We start from the raw sequence: 12,275 nt of genomic DNA on the forward strand, positions 1-12,275 counted from the left end.
TAACATAAAATTATTTCCCAATAATAAATATGTGTATGAAAATGTCACAGATTGTTTGCACATTTGACATTCTCCCTGGCAAGTTTTTTAAGGAATTTTGACTGACCCTTCATCTGTAAATAAGTGGCATTATAAATATAAAGACTAATCTGTCTCTTAATGATTATTCTTTAAATTTATTCTCTATATACACTTTAAAATATGCTTTTGACTACTGTGTAATATTTATTACATTTTTATATTTTTACAGTATATCATAATTGAAGAAAAATGATGGAAGAGAGTGGGATAGAGACAACACCACCTGGAACTCCTCCACCAAATCCTGCGGGGCTGGCGGCTGCCATGTCTTCCACCCCCATCCCTTTAGGTACGTGGAGTTGTCCAGCGTCTAGAGTGTTTTGAGGATACTGAAGAGACTGTCTTTTCTGAGTCAATCTAAAAAAAGAATGTGTATCTTAAAACTTCTCCGATCTTGCCAAGATGAAGGGAGATAGCCTTTTAATTTAAGCCCAAAGACAGAAAACATGTATTTTGCTGTATAGAGGTGAACTTTTTTTCTTTACATTCATATTGACTATAAATCATCTTTCTTATGACACAAATATTCCAAAAAGCTGTGTCTCATGTTATGTGACTTTGTGGTGATTAATCTACTGAAAAAGTTTTTGAGCCTTCAGTATGTAGGTTTTTATGCTCATATCAGCTTTATTTTATTAAAAGACATCAAAGCAGCCCGGCCAGTGTGCTCAGTGGCTGAGCATCGACCCATGTACCAAGAGGTCGCAGGTTTGATTCCTAGTCAGGCAGGGCACATGCCCAGTCTGCAGGCTTGATCCCCAGTTAAGAGCATGTAAGAGGCGGTCAATCAGTGTTCTCTCTCATGGATGTTTCTGTCTCTCATTCTTTAATATCAATAAAGAAAAAAATAAAAAAATAAAAGACATCAAAACAAACAAAACACAAGTTCAATACCATAATTGTATATAGCTGCTTTTATTTATGGGAATTGAATGTCATATTTGTTGTATATTTTAAGTTACACATTTTTTAGAATCTTGGGAGGTGGTCGGCTATATTTAAATGTTTTGCAAGAAGAAAGTCATGAAAACTAAGTGAAAAGCATTTCTAATTTTGTGGGTTTTTTTTCCTCTTTCCTTTTTCCTAGCTGCAACCAGTTCTTTTTCTTCTCCAAATGTATCTTCTGTGCAGTCCTTGCCACCGCATGCATCCTCTTCCCCTCAGCCGTCCCTTCCTCCTGCGAGGCCTTCAGCATCATTGCCTTTTGTGCCCCCTTCACCAGTTCCTTCTGTTCCACCACTTGTCACTGCTATACCACCTCCTGTTTCTCCACCCGCTGCTGCTGCCTTTAGTAATCCTCCTTTACCCCACCTCCCAGCTTCAACTTCTGCCCCAAGTGCTCTTCCATCTGCGCCCCCTTTGGGTCCTCCTACATCAGGATTTTCTGTTGGTTCAGCGTATGACATTACGAGGGGACATGCAGGAAGAGCTCCCCAGACACCCTTGATGCCATCATTTTCTGCACCTCCAGTAACAGGTAATCCTCTCTTACTGATGCTCTGAAATAAATGTTTGTAGCTAATGTTTTGTTTTTGTTTTTTTTTAAATAATAGCTTTATGCAGATATAGTTTGCATACCATATAGTTCTCACATTAAAGGGTATAATTCATTAGTTGTTAATGTATTTACAGAGCTATACAACCGTCACAATTAAATTTAGAACCGTCACCCAGAAAGAAACTGCATAACTACTTGCAGTCATTCCGTACTTCCTCCTAGATCCTCACAGCCCTAATCAACCACTAATTTATTTTCTGTCTGAATTTGCCTATTTTGGACATTTCATGTAAATGGAATCTTATAATATGTGGTCTTTTGTAACTGGCTTCTTTACTTAGCATATTTTCAAGGTTCGTCCATGTAGCATGTATCAGCACTTCATTCCTTTTTATGACTGGATAATATGCCATTGAATGGATATACCATATTTTGTTTAGTCATTTCATCACTGGATTGTTTCCACTTCTTGACTGTTATGAATACCACTTTTATGAATATTTGTGTACAAGTTTTTGTGTGGACATATTTTCATTCTTGGGTATGTATGAAGGCATGAAATTGCTGACTTGAAAAACCAGCAGACTCTTTTCCAAAGCACCTCTCTCACCAGCAGTGCATAAGGTTCCCAGTTTCTTCTCTGCATGAATGTTTTAAACGCATTTCTTTGACTTACAGAGTTTCCTATTCTCATGTTTTTGCTATTTAAATTATTAAACTAAAGCTGATGTAACTTAGTATATGATTTTTATGTGTTGTAAAACTTAGTAGTACATGATTAGTATATGGAATGTCAGACAAAATTCTAAAATGTTGTCCTAACATTTTATGCACTTATAGAGAAACATCAAGGTGAAATTTGAGAGTTTCTTAAAGCGTTACTTAAAAAATGATCAGGACTGAGTGGTCTAAGGAATAGTTTTATTCAGCCTGGAAAAATTCAAAGCCAGATAAAAGCTCCTGTGTGCTATAAGTTGGTAGTATTGGGCCATTTACTCTTCTGGGTCAGCTATACCTTCTGCTGGCCTCTCTGGAATGGTTGTTGGAAAGCAATATCAAAACTTCATCCTCGTCATTTTCTGCCTGTTGTTTTATTTTAGGAAAGTAAGCAACTTTGTTGTAATTTTTATTATCCAACTTTTTGTATTCATATTTACAAATAAAATTTTTTGCAGAGTACATATATTGTACCTATGTTTATATATATGTGAATTTTCTTTTTGAGTTAAAATATGGTAGGTAGAGTATGTGTACCAATTGTTTTATGCTATTATATGATAGGCCTGGGTGTTTATGTCGATTTTTATGCGTTAAATAAATTAGAACTATAGCTGTCCATGTCCAAGTGCTAAATAGAGTAAACATAAAGTACTTTTTGATTGTTATTTTTTGGTCCATTTTTAGGCCAGTTGGTGTAAGTCTATGAAAAAGAAAAAAATTTTTTTTAGAGGTTTGTTTCATTTGTATTTTATAAAATAGGTTTAGGTGATTGAGTTCATAACTCGAACTTGAAATGCATGGGTATATAGTTACATTATTTAAGCTGTTTTAAACTGTTCATCTCATATCTTTTTATAGGAAATAATTTGTAGACTGAATTATATATACCAAACATTTTTGCCATTAACTAGGTATTGTGCCAACCCCCATTACTCAGCAAGCCAGTTTGACATCTCTGGCCCAGGGAACTGAAACCACATCAGCCATTACTTTTCCAGAGGAACAAGAAGATCCTAGAATTGTTAGAGATCAGGATGAAGCATCTGCTGGTGGACTCTGGGGTTTTATTAAGGTAAGCCGTATTTACTTTTAAAACCATGTTTAATTTTTAAATTATGAAACTAATAGATGTTCATTAGAGCGAATTTTAAAAATACAAAATAGCATAAGGAAAAAAATTCTTTTTATTCTCTTTACCAGTTTTCTATAGTTCCCCTCAGAATTTTGTATGTGCATATTCATGTAGATATATCTCTTTTAAACTAAAAATCACACTGGGGCAGTGACATGTGGACACACACTATTTTCTCTTTTGTTTGTCATTACCTATCATGTATCAGGGATATCTTCTTAGCCATAAAATATCTTCAGAAATATTTTTCTTTTTGGCTGCCTTGCCCTATGGATTTATTTCCCCTATTTTATTTTGCTAATGTGCTTTGGCATTTTCTAATTGTAATTCTTTTCAATAAACTAAAGAATATTCTTATATGCAGGTGTTTGTGTTCAGCTCTTATCAGGATTAATTCCTGATGAATGTCAGAGTGAACATTTTAAAATAACTTACACGTATTGCTGTCAAGGAAGGTCTTATATACCAGAATAGGCTGTTACAGCATTTTTCACTTTGCCAGCGCTGATTGATTAACTTGAAGTACAATATTTTCTAATTTAATAGGCAAAACATAATACCTTGCTTTAATTTGCATTTCTTCATTACTGAATTTGGACATTTTTTCATATGATTTATTTGCTGTTTGTAGTTTTCTTTTGTGAAGTCTCTATGTTCTTTGCTCAGTTTTGAATTAGGATGATTTTCTTAATGAATTCATAGGAGCTGATGGTGTATTAAGAATATTTTACTATATTTTATTAATATTTATTATATGTGGCAGTTTTATCCATTTTAATCTTGCATGTTAATTTTATTATGCTTTTTGACATGAAAGTTTCTAAATTTCCAGGATTCATTTCTGTCAGTCTTTTCTTTTCCATTTTTTTTCATGATAAAATGACCCTTTTCCACCACAATATATATTTTTCTTTGATTTCTTCTAATTCTTTTTACACTTAATGCAGCTGATATTTACTTTACTATGAAGTAGAAGTCAACTTTAATTTTTTTTCAACCACTTAATTGATATTCCAACATAATATCTCAGTGATTTGATATGTCACCTTTATCGTAGTTACTGAATGGTTGGTTAATATCAATTTCTAGGCTGTGTATTCTATTGCACTGTTCTGCCTGTCCTTGCAATAGTACCACACTATTTTAATTATTGTAACTATTATATTAATATTTATTGAAAGCCTACTATGTGCTGAGGTAGGGACAGGGGAGTGTTCATTGATGATGAGTAAGCTAGGTCAGTTCCAAGTCTTTGCATTTATAAAGACACACCAGTATTTGGTTGTATAAATTTGCTGATTTCTTCTTCTTTTTTCCTTTACTAGTTTTTACCATTTATTTTTCTCAATGAAATTTGGAATTGCTTCGTCAAGTACCCCCCAGTATTCTGCTGGTGGTTTGTTTGGCTGCACTTTAATTGTGTATTAAACATTTTTAGATTAGTAGGTGGTTAATTGGAAACATTTTTAGTGTTTCATGAAGATGGCATTCTTCTAAGCTGTATTTTTTTAAAGGTTTCCTTTATATAAAGACCACTTCCTTTTCTTGTTAAACTCATGTCATTGTGTCAGTTACCAGTTGAAATACCTAGTTCAACTCCACAAGTCTTGTGAATAACTTATGATATTTAGTATAAGGTTGGTTGACAGTCTTCAATATCAGTGTTAATGAACTCATCTTTTTTTCTAAATCACCTTAGTTTAATGGTAGGTTGGAAGAGATGGAATCATGATTGTTAGCCAGATGCCATCTTGAGTCATTGCTCTCTCTAGTATCTTTTACGATGGGAGAAGTATAGCAAAGAAAGTACTCAGACCTCGTTCCTTTGGTCTAATGTGTGGTTTTTAAGAATGAGGTGGGTGCGCCTGGCCGGTGTGGCTCAGTGGTTGAGTGTCTAGCCATGCACCAAGAGGTCACCGGTTCAATTCCTGGTCAGGGCACATGCCCAGGTTGTGGGCCTGGTCCCCAGTGGGGGGCATCCAGGAGGTGGCCAATCGATGTTCTCTCTCATCAATGTTTCTCTCTCTCTCTTTCCCTTCTTCTCTTTAAAACCAATTAAGAAAAAAAAAAAAAAAAAAAAGAATGAGGTGAGTGCAAGGCCTATCGAGGGGTCACTTTGTAAGTTATATATATGTCTATTCACTGTGCTGTAGATGAAACTAATACAATATTAAATGTTAACTCTTAATTGGGAAAAAAAAAAGGAAGCCAGAGGAATAGGTCTGGCTTAAAAGGGAGAATTTGGGTATGAACAAAACAAGAAACGGGAACTAGGAAACAGAAGAAACTTTGGTAGAACATAGAAGAATATTTTATATTAAGGTAATAGGTAACTGTTTTGGGGAATAAACATGAGAACTATTTTCACTATTTTTATTTTTATTAGGGAACAAAGTATGGGTCTATGGAGACATCTGATTACAATATTTGGGACCTTGATGGGCAAGTTTTGCATAGTCTTTTATATAAAGAAATGAAATGAAGTAATATTGACATAGAAATGAAGTAAATATATATACATAAGCACCTATATCTATATGCAATATACATAAGACCAGTGCTACTCAAAATGTAGTCTGCAGTCTGTTGTGAGTCTGTGATAGAGAAGAGGAGAAATTGAGGGGTAAGCATTTTGAAACTTAATAGCAATTTAACATTGCCATAATCTTCTTTTTCTTTTTTTTTATTAATTTATTTTTGTTACAGATGTTTCTCCTTTTTCCCCATTGATACCCTCCTCCCCATTCCCCCCAGCCCGTCCCCAGATTTGTTGTCCATGTCCATCAGTTTTGCATACATGCATATAAGGTCTATGGTTTATCTATTCCTTCCCCTGCCACTCCCTCTTCTGAGGATTGTCAGTCTGTACCCTACTTCCATGTATCTGGGTCTACCCTATTCCTCAGACTGTTATGTTCATTATATTCCACAAATAAGTGAGATCATGTGATACTTGTCTTTCTCTGCTTGGCTTGTTTCGCTTAGGATAATACTCTTCAGGTCTTCCCATGTCGTCTCAAAGGATACGAGATCTTTCTTATGGCTGCATAGTACTCCATTGTGTATATGTACCACTGCTTTTTTATCCATTCGTCTACTGATGGACACTTGGGCTGTTAACACATCTTAGCTATTGTAAATAGTGCTGCTATGAACATGGGGATACTTATATTCTTTCTGATTTGTGTTTTAGGCTTCTTATTGTATATTCCTAGAAGTGGGATCACTGGGTCAAATGGCAATTCAATTTTTAATTTTTTGAGGTAACACCATATTGTTTTCCATAGTGGCTGCACCAGTCTGCATTCCCACCAGCAGTGTACTAGAGTCCCCCTTTTTCCACAACCTCCCCAACACTTGTTTGATGATTTGTTGATGGTGGCCTTTCTGAAAAGTGTAAGGTGATACCTCATTGTTGCTTTAATTTGCATCTGTGATGATTAGTGATGTTGAGCATTTCTTCATTTGTCTCAGCCATTTGTATGTCCTGTTTGGAGAGGTGTCTATTTAGTTCCTCTGCCCATTTTTTCATTGGGTTCTTTGTCTTCTTTTTGTTGAGTTGTATGAGCACTCTATATATTTTGGAAATTAACCCCCTATCTGATATATCATTGGCAGTTATGCTTTCCCATACACTGGGTGCCCATTCCATTTTGATGGTTGTTTCTTTTGCTGTGTGGAAGCTTTTCAGTTTGATGTAGTCCCACGTGTTCATTTTGTCCTTTGTTTCTGTTGCCTTAAGTGATGTATCAGTGAAAATTGTGCCGTGCGTGATGTCTGAAATTTTGTTGCCTACATTTTCTTCTAGGATATTTATGGATTCATGAGTCACATTTAAGTCTTCTATCCATTTTGAGTCTATTCTTATGTATGGTATAAGTTGATGATCTAGTTTCATTTTTTTGCATATCGCTGTTCAATTTTCCCAACACCATGTATTGAAGAGGCTGTCTTCATTGTATTGTATGTTCTTTCCACCTTAGTCAAATATTAATTGAGCATAATGTCTTGGGTCCATTTCTGGGTTCTCCGTTCTGTTCCACTGCTCTATATGCCTGTTCTTGTGCCAGTACCAGGCTGTTTTGATTACAGTAGCTTTGTAATATAACCTGATGTCTGATAATGTGATCCCTCCTACTTTGTTCTCTTTTTTTCAAGATTGCTCTGGCTATTTGGGCTCTCTTTTGGTTCCATATAAACTTTTGAAGTATTTGTTCTAGTTTTGTGAAATATGTCATTGATATTTTGTTAGGGATTGCATTGAATCTACAGATTGCTTTGGGTAATATGGACATTTTAATGATGTTAATTTTTCCAATCCATGAACAAGGTATGTGCTTCCACGTTTTTATATCTTCCTCTATTTCTTTCTTCAATGACCAGTAGTTTTCTGCGAATAGGTCCTTTATTTCTTTGGTTAAGTTTATTCCTAGGTATCTTAATTTTTTTTGCTGCGATGGTAAATGGCATTGTTTTTTAGTTTCTCTTTCTGTGAGTTCATCATTGTTGTATAAGAATGCCATCGATTTCTTGATGTTCATTTTGTATCCTGCTACTTTGCCAAATTCATTTATTAAGTCTAGTAAATTTTTGATGGAGTCTTTGAGGTTTTCTATGTATAGTATCATGTCATCTGCGAATAATGACACTTTCACTTCCTCCTTTCCAGTTTGGATCCCTTTTATTTTTTCTTCCTGTCTGATTGTTGTGGCTAAGACTTCCAGTACTATATTAAATAAGAGTGGCAAAAGTGGGCATCCCTGTCTTGTTCCTGTTCTTAAGGGAAATGCTTTTAGTTTTTGTCCATTGATTGTGATGTTGGCTGTAGGCCTTTCATACATGGCACTTATTATGTCGAGATATGATCCCTCTATTCCCACATTGCTGAGCATTTTTATCAGAAATGGATGCTGGATTTTGTCGAATGCTTTTTCAGCATCTATTAATATGATCATGTGGTTCTTATCTTTCATTTTGTTTATGTGCTGTATCACATTTATTGATTTGTGAATATTATACCAGCCTTGCATCCCTGGGATGAAACCCACTTGGTCATGGTGAATAATTTGCTAGTGTTTTGTTAAGGATTTTGCCATCTATGTTCATCAGGGATATTGGCCTATCGTTTTCTTCTTTTGTAGTGTCTTTTTCAGGTTTTGGAATTAGAATTATGCTGGCCTCATAAAACGTGTTTGGAAGTCTTCCTTGTTCTTGAATTTTTTGAAATAGTTTGAGGAGAATGGTTGTTAGTTCTTCTTTGAATGTTTGGTAAAACTCCCCCGTGAAGCCGTTTGGGCCTGGGCATTTGTTTGCTGGGCGAGTCTTGATTACATCTTCAATTTCCTTAGTTGTTTTTGGTCTGTTCAAATTTTCTATCTCTTCCCGGTTTAGTTTTGGGAGACTCTGCGTTTCTAGAAATTTGTCCATTTTGCTTAGATTGTCGAATTTGTTGCCATATAATTGTTCATAGTATTTGCTAACAATCCTTTGTATTTCTGTGGTGTCAGTTGTTACTTCTCTTTCATTTCTGATTTTGTGTATTCGGGTTCTCTCTCTTTGTTTCTTGGTGAGTCTAGCTAAGGGTCCATCCATCAATCTTATTTATCTTTTCGAAAAACCAGCTCTTTGTTTCATTGATCCTTTGAATTGTTTTTTTTTTTTTTGTCTCCATGTCATTTATTTCTGATCTGATATTTACTATTTTCTTCCTTCTACTTGCCCTGGAGTTTTCTTTTGTTTGCTTTCTAGTTCTGTAAGTTGTAAGGTTAGATTGTCTATTAGAAATTTTTCTTGTTTCTTGAGGTAGGCCTGTAGTGCTATGAACTTTTCTCTCAGAACTGCTTTTGCTGCATCCCATAAATTTTGTGTTGTGTGTTCATTTTCATTAATCTCCTCGGTAACCCATTCATTGTTTAATAACATGCTATTGAGCCTCCATGTGTTCAAATGTCTTTGCATGTTCTTGTTGCAATTGATTTCTAGTTTCATGGAATTGTGATCTGAGAAGATGCTTGATATGATTTCAATCTTCTTGATCTTGTAGAGACTTAGTTTGTGCCCTAACATGTGGTCTGTCTTTGAGAATGTCCCATGTGCACTTGAGAAGAATGTGAATTTTGTAGTTTTGGGGTGTAATTCTCTGTAGATATCTACTAAATGCATTTGGCCTAGTGCTTCATTTAGAGTCTCTGTTTCCTTGTTAATTTTTTGTCTAGAGGATTTATCCAGTGATTTCAGCGTGGTGTTGAAGTCCCCTGCTATGATTGTATTGCTGTCAATTTCTCCTTTGAAGTCCTCCAGAAGATTTTTAATATATTTTGGTGCTCTTATATTGGGTGCATATATGTTATATCTTCCTATTGGATAGATTCTTTCAATATTATATAATGGCCTTCTTTGTCTCTAGTTATGGCCTTCATTTTGAAATCTATTTTATCAGATATGAGTATTGCTACCACAGCTTTTTTTCCTTTCCATTTGCTTGGAAGATTTTTTTCTATCCCTTTACTTTCTACCTATGTGAGTCTTTTGTTGTGAGGTGGGTCTCTTCAAAACAACATATATGCGAGTCATGCTTTCTTATCCAATCAGCTACTCTGTGTCTTTTTATAGGAGCATTCAATCAATTTACATTTAAGGTGATTATTGATATGTACTTATTTATTGCCATTTTTGTTTAGCGTGGTTATATTTTTCTTCCTATTTTTTCTAATTATAGCAGTCCTTTTAACATTTCTTGCAGCTGATTTCGTGCTAATGTATTCTCTTAGCCTTTTTTTCGTCTGGGAACTCTTTATTTGACCTTTTATTTTGAATGATAGCTTTGCTGGATAAGTAGTCTTGGATTCAGATCCTTGTTTTTCATGACCTTGATTACTTCATGCCATTTCCTTCTGGCCTGTAGTGTTTTGTTGAGAAGTCATCTGATAGCCTTATGGGGGTTCCTTTGTAGGTAACCTGTTGCTTATCTAGTGCTTCCTTTAGGATTCTCTCTTTGTCTTTAATTTTTGGCATTTTAATTACTATGTGTCTTGGTGTGGGCCTGTTTGGATTCTCTTACTTGGGGCTCTCAGTGCTTCTTGAACTTGAATGCCTTTTCCCTTACCAAATTAGGGAAGTTTTCTGTCACTATTTCTTCAAATATATTCTCTAACCCTTGCTCATTTTCTTCTTCAGGGACTCCTATGATGCGAATATTACTACGTTTCCAGTTGTCACACAGTTCTCCTAAGCTGTCTTCCTGTTTTTTGGTTTTTCCTTTTGGTCTTCTGATTCACTGATCCAGTCCTCAGCTTCCTCTAGTCTGCTGCTTAGTCCTTTCAATGTGTTCTTTATTTTTGCTATATCATTTTCATATCTTCTTGGTGGTGTTTCATTTCCAGTTGGTTGATTTTCAATGTTCCTATGTCTTTACTCATGTTGTTGATGTCCTTACTCATGCTGTTGAGCTTCCTCATGATCATGGCTCTGAACTCTACCTCTGATAACTTGCTTAAGTGCATTTCATTGATCTCATCTTCGGTAGAGGTCTCTTGTTCTTTCATTTGGGATTTTTTTCTTTGTTTCACCATTTTGGCTATCTAAGTGGGTTTTGGAGCCTGCCAAATTTTCCCTGTGGGTCTTGGTGTTCTGCTGTTTTTGGCTCCCTCTACTGGGTTTGGATGAGCGAGGAAGGACCCACGTTAAAGCCGTTTCAGGGCTTACTTTCCTGGGTAGATTTGGAAGCCCACGAAAGGTTCAGTTATCCTCTAGCTTTTTGCCAGGAGGCTATTAGTCATGATTACTTGAAGAGCCTTGGGTTCTCAGTTGAATGAAAAACTCCCTCAGCTGTTCAGCATAAGATTTCCCGAGGGTGGGGCAGATGCTGGTTGTGAATGAGCCTCAATTTTCATTTTAATGGCCTACCTGGGTGGGGTTGAATCTCTGAGGGAGGGGCTGCCACCTCTCCCCAGAGTGCCATGGAGCAATATGGCCACCATTGTCGATGGCCAGAACTCAGCAAAAGCTCTGAGCACCCTCCAAGTCCAAAGTGTCCCCACATAGTTCCAGTTCAGTCTGCCCTCCCTCTGCTGGAGCCCAAGGTGAGTGGCTGTGGCTAATTTAGTGCTCTGTCCCAGCTCTGCACTGTGGAGCAGGCTTGGGATTTTAACCCCGAGGGTGCTGTTCACAGCTAAGACTGCTGCTGTCCGTGGGCTTCCAGCCCCCCTCTCATGCCTCTGCAATCCTACCAGGAATGATTCAGTGTCCCTTGTTATATGTTCCTTGCAAACTTCTTTTCTCTTGTTTTTTTCTCAACGATTTGTCTTTATTTTAGTTGTAATTCCAGTTTGGTCCTGGGAGATGGTCTGTGTAGCTTCCATTCACTCTGCCGCCATTTTGGAATCCAACCTTGTTTTTCTTATGTTTTGCAAAAGTACTGGTCTGTGATACATTGAAAACCTAAAAAAAAATAATTTCTTTCATTATTAGTTGATCATGGTGGTCTTTGCTTAGAACAGGTATTTATATGTTAATTTGTTTTATGCAGGGTGTAGCTGGGAATCCTGTGGTGAAGTCTGTGCTTGATAAAACAAAACATTCTGTAGAAAGCATGATTACAACGCTGGACCCTGGCATGGCTCCATACATCAGTATGTACTTAAGACAGACCAACACCTGCCATATATTTTTTAAGTATATGCCAGTGTCAGCCACTAATTGTAATTCTGCAGGTCTTGTAGTCAGTGAAAATCCTCTTATATTCTTATATGAAGTTGATTGTCAAATCTTAGTCTTGGTATTTTGAATTCATCTTTATCTTAGTCACCATTATATGCATTTTTCAAACTATTCAGAATGAACTTT

The 12,275-nt window shown here is 36.1% G+C and overlaps 1 protein-coding gene across 1 annotated transcript in view; it reads left to right on the forward strand.

The window, feature by feature from the left end:
- PRRC1 (proline rich coiled-coil 1) overlaps window positions 1–12,275 on the forward strand; it is a 31,685-nt gene that overhangs the window by 4,032 nt on the left and 15,378 nt on the right. The window contains exons 2-5 of the mRNA XM_036279486.1: window positions 251–370; window positions 1,169–1,558; window positions 3,211–3,371; window positions 11,959–12,061. Coding sequence (XP_036135379.1) covers window positions 271–370; window positions 1,169–1,558; window positions 3,211–3,371; window positions 11,959–12,061 — 754 coding nt within the window. The 5' untranslated portion in view covers window positions 251–270. The remainder of the gene's footprint in view (window positions 1–250; window positions 371–1,168; window positions 1,559–3,210; window positions 3,372–11,958; window positions 12,062–12,275) is intronic.

The sequence above is a fragment of the Molossus molossus genome, unplaced genomic scaffold (genome assembly GCF_014108415.1).
Source record: "Molossus molossus isolate mMolMol1 unplaced genomic scaffold, mMolMol1.p scaffold_m16_p_3, whole genome shotgun sequence".
NCBI lineage: Eukaryota > Metazoa > Chordata > Mammalia > Chiroptera > Molossidae > Molossus > Molossus molossus.